Below are 20,286 nucleotides of genomic sequence, written 5' to 3'. Positions count from 1 at the left end.
GGAAATTTCTTTAAACAAAATTGAATTTTGGTTGACGTATTTAAAGTTGCTGTGAGACACTAATCCACTTTCATAATTTGATGTTAAGTATTTACCAGTACTTTTTTCAGAATGAGTAAGTAATTGTTTAATTTATCATTGCATTTTTCATAGATTTGGAAATTGAACATTATACAATTAATTTTTTTAAAAGTACAGTCGAACTCGCTTATAACGAGCACAAAGGGACCGTAACATGTACTCGTTAAATCCGAGTGCTCGTAATAAACGGGTCCTTAAGACAGGCGTGCAACCAGAAGGGGGGGGGCTTGGGAGGTCAAATGATTGAGTTTACTTAAAATTTAATTAATACTTACTTACTTTAATTACATTAATTAATTTAATTAAATACTTTTCTTAATTTAATGACAACTAACCCCCTTTCCTCGCATTTCTTTATCATTTTGAAAAAAAGATAAGACAGAAAGACTAGAAAGATGAGAAAAAAGATTGCAAGACAGAAAAATATTGCTCGCTAAAACCGGGTCTTGCTCGTTAAAAGCGACTTCTGTTCCATAGACTTAACATTGATCCAACCAAAAATTCTCGTTTCCCTCGGTAAATCCGAGTTCTCGTTAAATCCGAGCTCGTTATAAACGAGTTCGACTGTATTGATTTTAGTAAAATTATTTCTCATCGCATATTGCTCGTGTATTGAATGTACAACATTGCGCAATAAAATAAGCAGACCACCCAAAGTAACTTTTGATCTAATGATCGGATCTTCATGTTCCTCAATTTTAATGGTTCGAGTAGGTGACCTCAAATATGCTAATTAATTGGAGCAGAAGATATTTTAAGTTACGAAATTAAGCACAAACAACGTACTCTCTGTGAGTAAACATACCTTTTATTCAACGGATTTGGATTTCTAAGCCGCAAAATATAGGGGGTAATCGATCTGAGAAATATGGTCCCCATAGTTTGATCAGGAAAGTGATCCAAAGTTTAGAGCCCTTAATGTCAATTTTACTTTTTTTTGTATTTCGCCATTCTGAAGTAAACTGAAAAGCTTTGCACACAATTATAAAATTCATTTATCCAAAGATTATTCCCAGCAAAGAATAACTTTTAGTAATTATTTATTAATTTTTTATTAATTTTTTATTAGTTTATTAAAAATAGGTTGTAAGCTTTTAATTGTAAGGTTGACAATTTCTGACATTATTTTAAAGAAATTTATTTACTCAAAGAAAATTCTATGCGGAAATAAAAGAACTTTCAGCAAATATTCATTATGTCTTTTATTACTTTATTTATTAATATTGAAGGCACACAACTTTTTACATCCTTTTAAAGAACAGAATTTCACATTGCATGTTACAAAACATTTAGCGAAATCGATAGAATAGATCCTAAGAAAACGATTTTTTTTAAAAATCGCACTTTTATCATTTGATTTCTGCCGACTGTGTAAAGGTAAGGGAACTGGACTTGCATCAGAATGGTTCAGGGTTCGATTCCCGGACAAGGCATGGATGTTCTTTCATTATATGTACTATCTGCCCTTAGTGTGGAAGCAACGTTGGCCCCAATATGGTGCTCCTGAAAGAGTGGACGACAAATCTGCCCCTATACGTCTGAATTGACGAAATTTCGTCCCAGGTAGGCACTGGGGGAAAAAAGCATAATAATTCGATTCCTCAGGAACTATTTGATAGGCAAGAATGATCGACGATCCAATCATTAGGAAAGTTATTCAGGGTGGTCCGCTTATTTATTTATTTATTTTACAAATCTACATAGATTGCACAAAATAAAAAACGGATCTAATAATCCAATTTTTATCTACTAAATTATAATCTTAAAATATGGTAACTGACTATAAATGTTTAAAATTTTATGACAATAATGTAAAGTTTTCATACCTTACAATATAGAACATTTTAGTTCATTATTAAATTAAATAATGAAGAAATAATTAATAATTCAAATGAATAGAATTTTATATTGTTTGAAATATTTTTGAATAAACATGTTCTAAATTTGTGCGAATTTTTATTTATATATTTTTTCATTTGCTTAAATATTCAGAGATATGACTAAATAAGCTAAGTACCGAACTTTGGTTGCTTTTTGATATTTTCTAGATTTCGGCTATCATCCATATTTTGAGAATCAAAAATCCGGATAAATCGAAAAAAAGAAATGTTTGTTCAAAGACAAATAAATGTTTTTTTTTTTTTTTTTTTTTTTTTTTTTTTTAGTCTGATTGTGATTGTCGATAAGTTCGCGCTGCAATGTGGGCTTTGATTTGTAAAAAAATTTAATTTTACAAATGTATAGATTTTTATTTTTAAACAAAACTCATCAAAGGATTTTTAAGGCACGATAATGATTGTAACGAAACTTTTATAATTTTATTTACTGCCCATACTTTAAAATGTACTACTTTTGATTTTTAAATTTGTTTTAACATTTAAGCAATTCACATAAGCACAGCACATTTTAAGTTAATATATTTTTCAAAATCTTCTACCATTTAACGAGTTTTATCTTTAATGTTTTAGATCCTGTAATTCTAATATTCTACTATGGATGCGTTTTCTTTAAGCAAGCACTATCCGAAGAATGTATGCCAACCTTTGTCGATTGCTATTGCGAAAATTATTTACAACACAATATTCAAATTACAGTCAATACGTAAGTACGCATTAACGATGGGTATTATAATTAATTTTCTAGATTTAAGTTTAAGAAAAAAAACAAGCAAGTTATTAGAAATATAACTAATTAATTTCTTTTAAGTATTGAATTTTGTTTTAATAAATTAGTTAGATGCAAAACATTAAAAATACTAAACATAACTTTAAAGCATTTTTAAAAAAATAGAGTTTTATTAAAAATGGTATAAAAACATAAAACATTTAAATTCGAAGTACATTCGCTTATTTTTTAAAAGAACTTTCTAAACCCTTTGATGTTATCACGATCTTAGTTTTAAATTCGAATTTAATTTAATTACATAATAATTTGCTTCTTAGAAAATCACCTTAAAAAATAAAACATTTTTGCTTCGTCTCTAGTAGAAGAGAAGTGTTTACGCCTGTAAGCGACGTCATGTGCTACGCCAAACCTGGTATGGCTTTTGAAACCACAATAGACAGGGTTAGTCCTACGTCATCAAAGCCCTACGATGACGTCAAGTGGAGCTTGCAGGAACCCAATTATCACTGAAAGAGTCTGGTTGGGAAATTTCGATGGCCTGCGGAGTAAATCTGCAACGATATAGCAGAAAATGCCCATCAGATATAACTGCAAAATGACAAAATATGAGGGGAAAATGCTACTATGCTCCAATTAGTTACAGCATCAAAAATAATATGGCATTACAATTTGAGAAAAATAAAAAGGGTGAATGAATAATTACACTTTAAGGTGAGCCATTGTCCGGTATTCTCTACACTGATGGTTTTTCCTTGGTTAAGGGCCATTGCTGGTGAACAATTACCTGATCAACAAATTCGCTATCAAATTTAAAATGAATCTTAATTCTAATGTATATCCCGATTAGTGTTTTTATAATAAATTTTCTCCGTATCATTTTATCGTTACTTTTTATTTTATTATCTTTAACAGGGTATTGAAGAGAGACGAAGATACAGATTTAACTTCATGTGTTTCAGCTGAATATCCACCTGATGTTTGCGCCAAAAGAAATTGTTCTATTCTGCCAAATAAAAATTTCGCTTCGCTTTTCGGGAGTATGTATTTTTTATGTTCTTGGAGTGAAGCATTATGGACTATATTTCTGATATAGATAATTCTTCTGTTTATAAGTAGTGGCAAATATGTAATCATTGTAATGTGACAAAAAATTTAGAACTGTGACTTTTTTTCCTCTTCGTGATTCTCTTCAATTTTTATTCGTGCACACAGAATGACAGTGCACAACGCGAAGAGCGTTGTTAACTGTTTGGGTTTAAATGTTTATGTTTGCAAGGTGATCTCCAAAGCAAGGGAAGAGGCTCTACCGGTTCTGTTACGTAACAAACTCTGCTTTGTGCATGTTTGAGAAAGGAAAAACCTTTTCGCAAGTTCTGGTTTTTGTTTATATTCGGAGCATTGATGAATCAGCTTTATGAGGTCAATATTTATTTTGTGGCTTTGAGAGGAACTCCTCCAAACTAAAAGTCTAGGGTTGTCTGCTGCTATGGTAACAAGCGAGAGCACCTTTAAAGGGGGTGCAATGAATGAAGGTGTCGATTGCTTTACTCACTCTGACACATGCCAAGATCAAGACGAAATTATTCACACCACACCCCTATTCGTAGTGACGTTTCCTCATGGTACCATGAGGAAACCTGTAACCATGTCCTCTAATCATGGTACCCGCCACGACGCGAGACTAATGTCAGGAGGAGTTCTATTGAAAGCAGCACTATGTTAACAGTTTACTTAGCTACGCCATATAGTGAAAATTTAACTAGTTGCCAATTACAATGAGACAGTACGGTCTTCTTAAAATATATTAGACGAATTGAAGCTGTAGCTCATGCGCGGTTGTTTATATTGGAGTAAGGTGAAGAATGTCCCTTTGAAAGAAGCAGCAATACAATGCGACAATAAATAAGTAAATAAAGTACTTGCGTTATTATTATGCGGTGCAAGCGAAAAATTTTATCCGATTGTTCTACTGCGAAAAAGAGAGAAATTTCTACAGGTGTTCATAGAACAATTTATTAAACTGAAAGCCATTATGACCTGATAGCGAAAATCAATACATTAGTTAATTTTATAAATTTAGGAAGTTAATATTTCTCGGTGTGACCGATAAAGGGAAGCCAGAGTTGGTGAAGTTTAGTTTCCTAGCAAAATAAATAAAATGAAATAAAATAGTATGTAATAAGAATAAAATTTCATAAAATCTTGCATTTAAAAGCTCATAAATATTTGAATAAAATAAACATTAAAAAAAAAGTCTACGTCATAGACTTCAGAAAATATTTCACTTCAACTCCAACCTATACCAACTCAAAACTGTCTTTTTTTTTTCTTTAATAGCTATCCATGTCATCGGCGGAAATTCTGAAATTGTTTTTTAATATAAAGGATATATTAATATTGAATATTAAAAATATTTTGCGAACCCTGTTCAATCAATTATAATTCGTTTCTTGAAGTTTTGCTAGTTAATATTTTTCTCAATTTCCTAAATTATATTAAGTTTGATTTCCGTTTTACATTAATTGAAGATTAGTAATTCCGCGAATAAAAGTGACGATTTTTGTACAGACATGAATTAAGAAAATTTAAAAAATGACACATTTGAAAACGTGATCGCTTTGTTATTTATGAATAATATTCATACTATGAAGAATATATTACATAACCACATTATTCTATACTAGAGTGAAAGAATTTATTACATAAAAAAATAAACTTTTTCTTATTTTAGAAGGAAGAAAAATAAATCTTGGTGTAGACGAAGATAAAAATTTGCTAAATAAGAGTAAGGAAAATAATTTTAGTTCAAAACAGATCTTAGATTTTAAATAAAAGTTTATCTATTCATTTTTTTCCTTTTACCTTTAAGGAAGCAGCAAGAAGTTTATGAATGCAGAAGTAGTTTTTAGAAAAAGTAAATTAAATTCCATTATTCTTTTCCATAATGAGTGCAATCTTCCTTTTAATTTTTCTCAAAATTCTTACAAGCTTAGTATTGACATTTTTTTTTCAGGAAGATTTTCTAATAAGCTGGTTGACATGATTGCTTCGCGGAATTTTCCAGTTGAAATTGTTATTCCAGCAGGTGATAAAATCAATACATGTTTATAGTTTAATTTTGTTAAAAATTTATCAGATATCGAGATTTAATAAGACCGATTTGAACAAGCAATGATATCTAAAATTATTAATTTTATTAAGTTAAGTTTCTTTTAAATTTAACAATAACACTAAGTTTTATTTCTTCTGACGAAAAAAAAAATACATGACCACCATATATACGGGACAATTAACGTGCGTTATATGAAAGATGTAAAGCAGCAACCTGAAAACGTATAGAAATTAATTAAATCACATAAAATTAAACTTAGCAGCAATAAAAGAAAAATTGCGCAAATATAATTTTTATGACTATAAAGCTGTAAAAAATCCTAATGCTTTGAATGAAAAATATAAATTAATAAAAAATATGCAAGATATCATATGAAAATACTTTCTGTGTTGCTGTTACAGGAAATTAAATGAAAAATAAAACGCGAACTTTTATTCCTTAAGAAGAAGTAAAAAAATACAAGAACACCATAAAAACAGGACAATCAACGTACGTCGCATGAAAAACATAAAGTAATAAGACAAAAACAAATATAATAATAAAACCTAAAAAACGTATAGAAAAGAAATAAGTCACATAAAATTAAACTAAACATATCGAAAAAATAAAGAAAACGAGAAAAAAAAATGGCGTGAAATAGTTTTTTATAACGATATAAAGCTATTAAAAGTCCTAATGTTTGGCATGAAAAATAGAAATTGTAAAAAAATATACTTGATATCATATGAAAAAACTTTCTGTATTGTTGCATGAGCAGGAAATTAAATGAAAAATAAAACTCTTGAATAGCTTTAGGCTAAGTTAACGGATATTCATGGAGTAATATAAATTTTTTTAATGGTTCGAAGGGTGGGTCTTGAATTATATGATTGCCTTTTGCAGTTGATAATTTAAGTTTTAAAAAAAAATCAAACACAAAAATGTACTATTTTGGAATAAACGTACGTTGGTTTGGATGGATTTGGATTTCTGATCTTTGAAACTGACCACAATTTGAAAAAATATGGTTCAACATAGAATCTTCTATTTTGTATACATATCGATGAAATTATTCAAGTCAAGCTAAGAAATTTTTTTTTTTTTATAATACATACAGAATTCGATTATCCAAAAGCAACTGCATGCAAAAAGAACTGAAAATAAATAAATAAATAAAACATTTAACAATTATTTCTTAATTAGATCGAAAAAACTTTTGAACTGGGAAATCTTCAAATTTTAAATGATTTAAACAAAATTGGTCGAATAGTTATCAACGAATTAAAATTTAAAAATACGAATTATTTTAATTATTTTCAAAGGAACTGCTATACCAATTTTTTTAAATTTTGTATTTTGAAGTCAGATCATTTAAGATTATGCCAAACTTTGCTTCTTTTACTATGCCAATTTTTTGGATTATAATTAAATTTAAATTATAAAAAAAATTTACAAGAAATTATCTTTGGATAAACGAGTTATATCAAAGTGGGCAAAAAGTTTTTGGTTCTCTTAAATAGTTTCAAAAATACGGGAGAGTGCCCCAAAAACTAAAATTATCATCATAGTTATATATTTCAGATTATGACAAGAGGAAAAGAATAATATTTATTCAGGGGAAAAAAACACTTTGTGTCTACTTTCACAGCTTTAAATATCGTTTGTAGTAATTAATTAGCATATTTAAGATCTTAATAACATTGAAATAGTAAATGAATATCCGATCATACGATCAGAAGTTATGAAGGTATCCTTTTTTTACTTTTATTTGGCGCATTACAAGGAATATCTGTCAGTTATTTCATGATTAATCAGTTATATCTCTCATTAATCTTGGGTAACTCCTATATAAGAATTTTACTCCAACTACACGATATAACGCAAAAGTTAATTATAACATAATGTTATAATACACTTTATGTTATATGTTTAATATTATTAGAGCGTATTGTTATAATTGTAATGAAAATACTTTTAATGCTTTAATTAATTTAAATTGAAAAAATTTTAAAATATAAGTATTTTTAAAATTTTGGACTAATTTAACTAAGAGCAACGCCATCCTGAGCAAATACAATTACCAAACAGATGCCAAACACAATTATTTTCATTCTTTTTTGGATATCCTACACTGTAAAAAATTCTGAATGAATTACCGTATAAAGTATCGGTACTTTTTGGGCATCATCCCAAAAGTCCATCTTACCGTAAACTATTATACTGTAACTCTTACAGTAATATTGATTTAATAAGAGTGATTCAGTGATTTTACGGTAATTATTACTGCCGAAATTACGGTATAGTATCAGATTTTTTTTCTGTAACATGTTTCGGTAAAAATGGATTTTACAGAACTAAGTACCGACAACCTGAGTGTCGGTACTTTTTACCGTAATTTGATCCAGAATTTTTATAGTGTAAAAGCTAGTATGTAATGCTAGTATTGTTGGTAAAAAAAGGAATTTAAAAATTTTCAAAATTTGAACATTTGAAAAAGTGCTAAGCATCATTACAAGGTAATGTAACAAGCAGCGTTTACACGAATTTCAAAACTTTCATCGCTTTTTCCTAGAAATTATATTTTTCAAGTTTCAAAAAATATTTATTCTGCTTTCGGGAGATTATAGATAATCAAAATATTGTTGTAAATGATTTCTTTTTCTATTTTCAAGCATTTAAATGTAATGTTTAACGCAAAAGTGAGAAGAAAAAAAAGATGTTTCCGTTCATTCCTTGTTTAAACTATCTTCGTTTTTTTGTGGACCTATTACTTTTCCGCATGAGTAAAAAAAAATTATATATCTTTTTTTTAGAATTAATTTTCATTTTACAGAATCGTCTGGAACATTAGACCAACTATTGAAGTTTCATTTTCTCTGATTTTTGTTTCACGAGTAAGAAACTAATCTGTATGCTTTAGAACTTTTAATTTCCTTTTTTGTCTTATTTATTTATATATATGTTTGTCCATTTACATTTACACTAAAATACACGCGTAAGGGTCCTTGAAGAAGACCAAAAGCTTGTTGCAGTAAACAACTAATATTTAAATAATAGCCTTTATTACAACCGTTTTGTTACAGCTCTTGCATTACCGATCGTAAGTCAAAAATGAATGAGTCCTCGAGTAATCAGTTTAAGAAAAAATTAATTATTTGCTTTCAGGAACCCACAACGACAAGATAAAAAGAAGCGTTGGAAAAAATTGTGTACTACCACCCTTGGAAAACTCAGAAGTAACTTGTTGGGTATGGCCAGAGTGGAGGTGAGTATGCGTGAAATTTTAAATAATTATAAAGAAGAAATGTAGTTTATGGAATTGTTTTGTGCAGGGTACAGTAAAGTCTTGGCTATTAAGTCAAATACACTGTATCAGGTACGTGTTTTGGCGTAGCCAAATAAGTTTCTTAAATTAATAGATGCCATTTTGCGCTCAAAATGCAGAAGTTTTACATACACATTAATTAATTTTTAATATGATAGAGTTAAAGATACAACTTTCAATAATTATAGCTTTCAATAACGCAATAATTTTACTTTTTTTTAAAATCAATTTCTGCGTTATAATTATCAGTATGATTTATGTATTGCAGAACTTGTAACCAACAATGCATTTATGGGTATGGTCTTGAATATAAGAAAGGAACAGTTACGAAAACATCTATGGCTTGTCGAGATGGGGAAGATGAATGGAAACCACAGTCAATTCAAGACTGTAAACGTATGTAGTTATTACAATTTATTCATTAAAAATTTTATATGAAAGTTTTAAATGACGAAATTTTATAAGATATCAGAGTTTGATATCGAAGTACAATTTCGGCATGAGTTTACGATCGCTCCCTGACGCGGTTAATTGGGGAGATTCTTCAGATTCAATTCAGTAATGGTTTCTGATACGTCACTAAAATGTCAACATAAATAATTTTTAGTGTTTTAAGTGCTAACACTGTGAATATATTCGAGGGAGATCTTAATAATTTTCTGTTTCAATCAAAGCGAAATAGATATCTGTCATTTTCATTTTTACAGATGTGAATCGTGTATGTATGTATATATATATATATATATATATATATATATATATATATATATATATATATATATATATATATATATATATATATATATATATATATATATATATATATATATATATATATATATATATATATATATATATATATATATATATATATATATATATATGTATATATATATGTATATATATATATATATATATATATATATATATATATATAAACTGCTGTTTGTAGAAAATGCAACACCATGAAAGAATCATCAGAATCAAATGAAATTTAATGCAGAAACGACTTGTACTGATACAAATAAATGATGAAATTTTCAAAACAAAAGAAACAAATTAAGCGTCCGAAATCAGTATTTGGTGCAGCCACCACGCGCTGCAATAAGTGCTGCTATACGACGTGGCATGGAGTCAAACAGATGTTGAATATCTGCTTGAGGAAGAGAATTCCATATCGCTTGTATGCGCAACCAAAGTTCGTCTTTGGAAACTGCAGGACGCGGATCACGAGTGAGACGCCGACCAACCATATCCCACACGTGCTCAATAGGCGACATATCCGGCGAATAAGCAGGCCAAGGAAGAAGTTGCATGCGTTGTGCTGAACAGAAGTCTCTAACAGTCCGCGCAACATGTGGGCGTGCATTATCCTGCTGAAAGATAGCTCCAGGGATGCCTTGAAGGAAAGGAACGACTTCGGGCTGTAGCACTTCACGGACGTATCTGTTGCTATTGAGATTACCCTCAATTCGTATCAAATTGGATCGTCCATGATACGAAATCGCACCCCAGACCATAACTCCGGGTGTTCGACCACTATGTCGTTCAATAATACACTCAGGAAGGCAGCGTTGACCGGCATAACGTCTAACACGAACACATCATGGGTCCACAAATTGAAGCGTGATTCATCTGAAAAGACAACTTGGTGCCAATCAGCTCGCCAGTCTCTGTGCTCAAGAGCCCACTGCCGACGCAGCCGTCGATGATCCGCCGTGAGGGGAATCCTGTATAATGGCACCCTTGCACGCAATCCACGGCGCAGCAGACGACGACGAATTGACGAAGCCGACAATTGTACACCTGTAGCAGTAGACCAATGTGCTGCCAGCTGCCTGGAGGAAGCTGTGCGATCATTCACCGCCATGCGGAGCAGGTGTCGATCATCGCGCTCTGACGTCACCTTCTGTCGTCCAGTGCCTGTTTTTCGAGTTGTTCGGTGCTCGTCGGTCCACTGCTTCCAAACTCGCATCACTGTGGAACTGTTCCGCTGCATACGAGCTGCTATTGCGCGATAGGAAAATCCTCCTTCTCGAAGGCCGATTATCCTCCCTCGTTCAAACTCCGTAAGTTGCTTGAATTTCTTATTCTTCCGTCGTGGAGGCATACTCAGGTCTCACTAAACGTTTGCCACTAACAAATAATCATAGACTATTTTCAACGTCCCGCTACAGCACTTTATTTATACGCTTTCAGCATCAATTCAGAGGGCGCTGCGCGCGCCACGCACGCGCGATGGCTCTGAAACTTTATTAATTTGCATAATATCCTATAATTGACATTTGCTGCGAATTTCATTTGATTCTGATGATTCCTTCATGGTGTTGCATTTTCTACAAACAGCAGTTTATATATATATATATATATATATATATATATATATATATATATATATATATATATATATATATATATATATATATATATATATATATATATATATATATATATATATATATATATATATGTATATATATGTATATATATATATATATATATATATGTATATACATATGTATATATATATATATATATATATATATATATATATATATATACATATGTATATATATATATATATATATATATATATATATATATACATATATGTCCCGCAGTGGACTGATCGTTAAGACACGGTTCTCATCAGATCACCGAAGTCAAGCATCACTGGCTGCGGTCAGTGTGCGGGTGGGTGACCCACTTGAATCAGTCTGCGTAGGGACCGAGGGTGTGCGGTATTGGTCCTCGTTAAACTGTGCTACCGTAAAGTGCTCGACTTCGCGTGCAGGTCGTTGGGCTACCGAAGCGGGGGTGCCATTCCCTCTGCAGAGGATCAAAATTGTGATGGCATGTCTTCGGATCATCCTCAAGGATGTTTCCCAGACCGTCGCCAATAGCCCATTGTGCAGCTCTAGTGCGACGTAAATCAACAACAACAACAATATACACACACACACACACACACACATATATATATATATATATATATATATATATATATATATATATATATATATATATATATATATATATATATATATATATATATATATATATATATATATATATATATGTATATATATATATATATAATAAAAAAATAAATACAAGAAAACACTAAGAAAGTTAAGAAAAACAATAAGTATCATTTATTGCGCTTAAGCTGCAAGTAAACAGCACTCATTAGATAAGTTCAAAATGAAGAATAAAACAAAGAAAAATTATAGACATATGAAAAAAAGGGGGTGGGAAATAATAAGTAAAAAAATAACAAACAACAACATTTTATTAAAAAAAAGAAGAAAAAAAAGTGAAATGTTAGTTAAAAAACCGGAAAAAAAACGGAAAAAAAAAGATATAATTTTTTCTTCAGCCCACACAATTATATCCGCAAAACAGAGTGCTTTCTGATATTGTATCAATAAAGCCAAAGCAAAATATATTAATACAATAGTGTGAGGAGCACTCAAAAATTTTTTTTATAAAATAACTACATAAAAATAGATTATAAAAAGTAAATATAACATGTAAAAACAGATAATAAAATAAAATAAAAAGAAAAAATAAAATAAAAAGAAAAAACATTAAAAAGGGGGGACTATAAAGCGAGTAGCAAAATCATAACAACTTACATGGACGGTTATTTTTCAAGAAAGATTTAAAAATGTTTTCGCAGAAAGATTGCCAGATTACAAAATATGAAAACAAAAGATGAAAAGAAGTAATAGAAGTAATAGGTTCAAGAAGTAATAGAAACTCTCTTAATAGTGACAAATTAAATATAAAATTTCTTTCTAATTTGGAAAAAGACTTTAATAAACAATATAGCATTAAACCAATTAAAGATTTTGTCTTCTCCCTTAAGAATTATGAAACATATAAGTTCTACGATCTTATTATTAACTTTTCTTTCATTAATTTACATTTCAAAATTCTTTGTTTCGATCTTATAAAAGCCAAAATGAGCAAAATTTTGCCTAATGATAAGAAAAGTTTAGATAATTTATATTTCGTTATTAACTTTCAAAATCCTATTTTCGATAAGATCAAATTTCACAACATTTTTGAAAATTTTAAAGCTTTATTTCCATTAAAAGATTTTAACATTATTAAAAGTTTTAAATATAACAAATCACTTGGTAGAACCATTTTTAACTATAATGATATAAGCAAAAATTTAGGGAGTATTAATATATCCGATTATGAATGTCACTGTGAGGAGGATAAATATTTTGATTTTGTTGATAAACATCATAAACATATTATCACTGGTAATTTAAATATTATAGAAAACTTGGAACTTAGGAATTTAATGATAAAAGGCACAAAATTTAGACCCATTTACCATATATCAATCAATAAGATTCTAAAATACTTTCTTAATGATCTCAATAGTTTTTGTTTAAAGATATCAAATAGATTCTCTTTACCTTTAGGTATGCTAACAGAATGGAAATGGGAAGTTTATTATTACTTTAAAAACTTTATTTTCAATAATAAGGATAATTTAAATAAGAATAACAATTCAACAAATTTTTCTAATATTGTTCAATCAATTAAGCAACTTCAAAAAAATTTTGTAATTACTCCCATAGACAAAGCTAACAATAATTATGCTATATTCTGTAAAAAATTCTATACTGAACTTTTAAATACGGAATTAAAAAATAGTAAAAATTTTGAACTTAGTAATTTCAATAATAATATTGCCATTAAAAAAATTTTAGCTTTTTACAAGAGATTAAAAATTAAAATTAGCAATATACAATTTCCTTACTTAATTATCAGTCCTAAATTTCATAAAATTCCAGTAAAATTTAGAACTATCACATGTGGGTCTAATACTTATTTAACTAAACCTGGCACCATTTTCTCTAACTACTTAAATAAGATTATTAACTATATTACTAAAGAAGGTTTCTCTTGGATAATCACTAATAATCAACCGATTTTAAATTTCATTAAACATAATAAAATTAATTCTATTGCGACTTTTGATTTCCAGGATCTTTTCAATAGCATTCCCCTTTCTAAACTAAAAGATGTCCTTTTGAATTATTACCATGATTTTAAAAATATCCTTTGTTGCGATTTTGATTATTGGGAAATTCTGATTAATTTTTGTCTTTTTAGTAATTATCTATACAATGGAAGGGATATCTTTCTTCAAATTAATGGAATACCACAGGGATCTAATTATTCATCTCTCTTAGCTAACTTATTTTCGCATTATTATGAAAAAAATTTTACTCTGAGTATTAAATTTGTTTTTAGATATATTGATGACTTAATTATCTTTAATTTCTAAGATTTTACTGTTTTATTGAGTGATATATACCCTGAGGAATTAATCTTACTTCGTAATTATGATGATAATATTAATTTCAATTTTTTGGATTTGGGTATTATGAAAGTTGAAAATATCTGCTTTGTTGATTTATACGATAAAAGAAATGATTTTAATTTTAATATTAATAAACTAGTTACTTGGAATTCTAATGTTTCTAGGAGCATCTATTTAAATACCACTTTTAATGAAATGAACAGAATTAAAAGAATATGTAGTAATATTTATTTATCCAAAATACAAATCGATAAACTCTTTCAAAATCTGATAAAAAAACAATGGATACCCAACTAATGTAATAAAATTTTATATAAAATCATTGAATTAATCGTATATTTTGGTGGATATATTTTCTAAACATTTTTTGTTGTTAATTTTTATGATTTTCCCATGTGCAAATCCATTTCAGGCCAAAATTCATTGCCAAAATTATTTACTAAATAATTTCTTTGTTAATTTATGTAATTTTTCCATGTGCAAATCCATTTCGGGCAAATCCGTGGCTAAAATTATGTACTAAAATTTTTTCTTTGTTGATCTTTCCATGTGCAAATCCATTTCGGGCAAATCCGTGGTTAGAATTATTTACTAAAAATTCCTTTGCTAAATAATTTCCCTTGTTAATCTATACAGTTTTTCCATGTGCAAATCCATTTCGGGCAAATCCGTGGATAAATTGTTTGCTAAAAATTTCTTTATTAATTTATACAATTTTCCATGTGCAAATCCATTTCGGGCAAATCCGTGGTTAAAATTATCTGCTAAAATTTTTTTGTTAATTTTTCCATGTGCAAATCCATTTCGGGCAAATCCGTGTTAAAAATTATCTATTAAAATTTTTTCCTTGATAATTTAAATAATTTTTCTATGTGCTAATCCATATCGTGCAAATCCGCGGCTAAAATTATTTGCAAAGCAGGCAATTTATGTTTCTCTTTTCTATTTTATATTTCTTCTTAAATAAACATCTATCTTCTAAAACTATTTATGATCAATTTTTAAAATTATCCAGTATAATATTACCTTGCGCACATCCATTTCGGGCCCATCCTTGGTAACTAACAAATCAAAACTCAGAATAACAAATCACTTCAGCAGTGCAGTAAGAACGACACTTTAAAACCCTTTTGTTACACTCAATTTGCGCTTTTGTTTTCATCTTTTGTTTTCATATTTTGTAATCTGGCAATCTTTCTGCGAAAACATTTTTAAATCATTCTTGAAAAATAACCGTCCATGTAAGTTGTTATGATTTTGCTACTCGCTTTATAGTCCCCCCTTTTTAATGTTTTTTCTTTTTATTTTATTTTTTCTTTTTATTTTATTTTATTATCTGTTTTTACATGTTATATTTACTTTTTATGATCTATTTTTATGTAGTTATTTTATAAAAAAATTTTTTGAGTGCTCCTCACACTATTGTATTAATATATATATATATATATATATATATATATATATATATACACGTATATATATATATATATATATACACGTATATATATATATATATATATATATATATATATATATATATATATATATATATATATATATATATATATATATATATATATATATATATATATATATATATATATATATATATATATATATATATATATATATATCACCTGAAGTAAAAGAATTTATTTCATAACTGAAAACCTGTATATTTTATATATTTACTTACTTTTTTAATGAAAGAATATTCCAAATCTGAAAATGATGAACGAGTATGAGGAGAATAACAGTAGATTTAAATTATTGTCCTGATAGTTCTTCAAATTAGAAAAAATATAGTAAAAAATGCATATTTATAGTTTAAAACTTTAGAATAATACTCATGTGCAGTTTAAAACCAGAAAACTTAAAAATATATATAAATAAATAAATAAATATTTGAAGTTTCAATTTTTTCAGTATATAAACTTTGGGATTTCATATTTGTGTGATTAATTAAATAAATAAATAAATAATAAATTGTATTAAAACTGTAGGGGTTCCAATAAAGCGTATACCTTCTGAAAACATAATTTTTTGAGATATCCAATCGATTAAATTGTTTTACTAGCTATTAATATTATTTAGATATTAATATTATTTAGTTATTAGCACTGTAAAACCTATTTCTTTGTCTTTTCATTATCTTTTATAATAACTAATCTGAAATGTGGCAGAAAATATTTTCTACTGCGTTTTCAGTCAAAAGCACCATCTAATAACTTTGTGATAAATTTTGAAATTTGGAGACAATACATAATTTGTTTTCTAAGTTGAAAACAGCGAATCATTAATTTTTTCTGCTTCAGTTCTTCTTCAATTAGGTTTTGAAATCGTCGATCAATTTTGTGACACCTGGCAAAATATTAAAACAAAGAGCATAAAAAATACAATTTTAAAAATCTCTCCAAAAAAAATTTGGTTTTAAATTTGGGAGCCGCAGCCTACTTGTCGGCCGTTTTCATAGGTTGGGAACTGCTGTTTTAGATAATTCCTATTAAATCTCTTATCACTTTTGCAGCTTATTTAAATTGCAAAACTCATCTTATATCTCCTGGAGAACTGAACTGCGTACAATTGACAAAGGAACCATCATATTGTCAAATAAAATGTCAAGAATATGATAATCAAACTGCTACAACTAGCCAAAAATACATTTGTGATGAATATTATTCACCGCCACATTGTGCAGCATTAGATGATTCAGGTATGAAAAAAGTAGAAAGACAAGTATTTTTTAATTATTTTATTGGTAACAATATGCTTAATATGTAAGTAAGTTTCATAACATCCAGTTTAAATATTATGCGCATACGCATAACATATTCAGCTTGAAAAATATTCACCTTTTTCGATAATTGTTTAGGACGAAAAACATAAATTAAAACTAAAAAAAAAAAAAGTCGTAAATTCTTAATTTTTTGGATATCAATCGATTTTATTTAAATTGTGGATTATACTATTTAAAATATCATTGTTTATGAGAATAACAATAGCAATTAAAAAATATGCACTTCAGTTCAAAAGTTTTCGATATATCAAACATCAATTCGATATATCAAAAGTCATATCAAATTAAAAAATAAAAATAATAAATTATTCTCATTTAAATGTAAATTAATAAAAATAGTTTCATTTAATTTTTTTTTAAATTTATAATTTTAAGCCATCAAAGGGTACAATGGAATTTCAAAACGAAAAAGTGCAATTTTTATTCAGTCCTTTTAAAATTTCAGCAAAATATTGGTAGCATTAATAGAAATCTGTGTACAAAGTTTTTGAAAAAAATGGATAATAATAAGTTTTAAACAATTTTTTAGTTAGTTGAAGGTATAGCTTTTATTTGTTGATAATTAAAAGGAGGATGAATTTAAATAAAATTTTTACCTAAATGCGTTGCTTATAAGCACTTAGTTCAATTTAAGTGGCTATGAAATCCGTATAAAGTTATGACATATTTAGAGGTAATAATATTTTTATTTTGTCAACAAAATTTTGTACGAAAAGCACATCTTAATTATATTTGTTCAATTATAAAAACAAAACTAAGGTATTGAATTAATCAAATGCACTTGAAATTAAACAAGACTCATTAAAGATTACCTGAAAAAAATTGCATAACCATGAATCTGTCAGTGCCAAATTTACTACCGTTTAGCTGTACCTTCACAAATTCAACTTTAGGAAAAGCGATACTTTCACAAAATACTTTTTCTTAAAATTTTATTTTTATATCCCGTAAGAAACGATAAATTCATATTTTTGTGTTGATTTTTTGATATGATTTTTAATTTTCACAAATCATGTCTAAATTTTCACAAAATAGATATTTCTCAGAAAAACGTAAACAGACCCCTGATAACAACAATAACAGAAACTGATGCGCGAGGAACTTTTTAAAGTTTGCGAGAACCGTAAAAAATTCCATTACGAGAAAAAACAACTTAGTCAACGAGAACTGCATATTAATATATAGATCTTAACAAATTTTAGCTCTTTTAACTTGATAAGGAAAACTCTGATTTAAGCATGACTGGTTGCATAATTACTTAGTAAAATGTGGATTTTTTTTTAATATCTCAAAAACTAAATATAGGATTATTGGAGGATTTTTCTCATTCTGAAAGTCCACTATTTCTGGTAAATCCGCTCGACTCATGGATTTCTCTTTTGTTTCGTAACTTCTTAGTCTCTTAAATTTTATAAATTGCTGTAAAAACATTTTTGAACTTGTAAATATCCCTCTCAAATACGGTCAAAAATTTGCTTTTTTATTTTAATTTCGACGTGATTTGATCAAACGTTGTTGGGGGTTTGAGTTCATCAAAATTGATGATGATTGGAGATTTGATCAAAAGTTGTTTTGAATTTTGCCGACTTAAAGGGGAAATTGCAAATAATGTTTTGAAGCAATTGAACTAATGAATCAAAATCGATTTATGAAGTATGCTGGTCTATAAAATACGATAATACTTCCATAACATTTTTATTCTGAGATTAAAAAAAATTCATTTTACCTTTGTCTGTGTTAAAAGCAAATTTTTTACCTTTTTATTAAATTGTACCTAGTAGCGCAATTGATTATAAGGCACTCCCTACTTATATTGCTGAGGTTGTGAGTTCGAGCCTCACCCTTGAAAAGCGTAGGTTTTTATATCGATACTAGGGTAAAGCAAACTGAGAAGAATATGATTTTACTTTAAACTGAGAAATTATTTTAATGTTTTCAGAATTATTATATTATTATATTTGCAGTACTAATTTAACTATGCTAACTATTTTTTTTAAATAATAATTTTAAAATAAATTATATTTTTAAATTAATAAGTATTATGTAAACTTATCTTGAAGTTATACAGTTGCAAATTAGTGAGAGTAAATTGTATTCTCGCCATATTTAATTCTTCTCGCAATATTAATATTTCTGTTAAACAAATGCAGAATATTAAATGATATATCAATAGTAGTAATGATATCAAATTTGATGAAAAAGAATCTGCATCTGACATTATTTATTAATTTATAAAAAAAACTTTTTTCACATATAAATTAATATTTTCCATAAATACATGGGTGTGCTCAAATCGTAAAATGTTTCGAGGACACACCGCGGATTTGTCCTCAAATCATGGTTAAGAAATCTTGTCACTCTTTTGAAATTAGTTCGCATTAAATTGTATTGGTTATTTCTATCATAATTTCTAATTATTCAATTCTTATCTTGATTTCTGAACTCTCGATTTTAAATCTCAATATTATTTTTTAAATGACTTTTTTCCTAGTTTGATTATTTTGAATAGCTTTATTCATTCAAGCCAAGTTAATTGGTTGTTTCAAATACATTTTCCTCTGAAAGTGAACCAATCCGTCATTTTGACGATAACAAATACGATTTTCCTCATTTCTTGATTCTCGATTACTAATTTTTAAATTTTATTTCTAAATTTTATTGCTAAATATCAATTAAAATAATAATGAATATTTTTTTCTTTTAGTAACACTCATTGAAGCTCCATCAGCCTGAAGTGCTTATTGTGTTTACATGTAAAATATTTTGAATATTTAAAAAAAAAATTGACTTCTGATATACTTTTCTAAATTTAATAATGCAAGCTTAACTTATGGATTGTTACAAACGTAATGTAACACGTTTCTATTAAAGAATAAACAGAATTTTATTGACTGTGTTTTATTTTTGTATTATGAGGAGTCATTCTTTTAGTCGATGAGATATCATTCTTAATATTCTGTAAGAACAAAGTGTTCCGTAATCAGCACAATTGAAAATATATTTATAGAATTTTCGTC

At 28.0% G+C, this 20,286-nt stretch overlaps 1 protein-coding gene across 1 annotated transcript; it reads left to right on the top strand.

Moving 5' to 3' along the window:
- Window positions 1-20,169, top strand: LOC107455738 (uncharacterized). The gene is made up of 10 exons (XM_016073419.4): window positions 1-115; window positions 2,550-2,682; window positions 3,619-3,743; window positions 5,438-5,491; window positions 5,576-5,620; window positions 5,720-5,791; window positions 8,963-9,062; window positions 9,391-9,518; window positions 17,000-17,185; window positions 19,974-20,169. The coding sequence occupies exons 1-10, from the start codon at window positions 112-114 to the stop codon at window positions 20,000-20,002; spliced, it is 876 nt and encodes a 291-aa protein (XP_015928905.4). The 5' UTR covers window positions 1-111; the 3' UTR covers window positions 20,003-20,169.
- The last annotated feature ends 117 nt before the right edge of the window (window positions 20,170-20,286 follow it).

This window comes from Parasteatoda tepidariorum, chromosome 3, assembly GCF_982258835.1.
Source record: "Parasteatoda tepidariorum strain Cologne lab strain chromosome 3, Ptep-v5.0, whole genome shotgun sequence".
In the NCBI taxonomy this organism is placed as follows: domain Eukaryota; kingdom Metazoa; phylum Arthropoda; class Arachnida; order Araneae; family Theridiidae; genus Parasteatoda; species Parasteatoda tepidariorum.
Note: the sequence above shows the minus strand (reverse complement) of the source record. Positions and strands in the feature narration are given on the sequence as shown.

Coding starts and splice junctions, on each gene's coding strand:
- LOC107455738 (XM_016073419.4), top strand. Junction 5,792..8,962: donor TGAAATTGTTATTCCAGCAG/GTGATAAAATCA, acceptor ATTTGCTTTCAG/GAACCCACAACGACAAGATA. Junction 17,186..19,973: donor TGCAGCATTAGATGATTCAG/GTATGAAAAAAG, acceptor TTTTTCTTTTAG/TAACACTCATTGAAGCTCCA.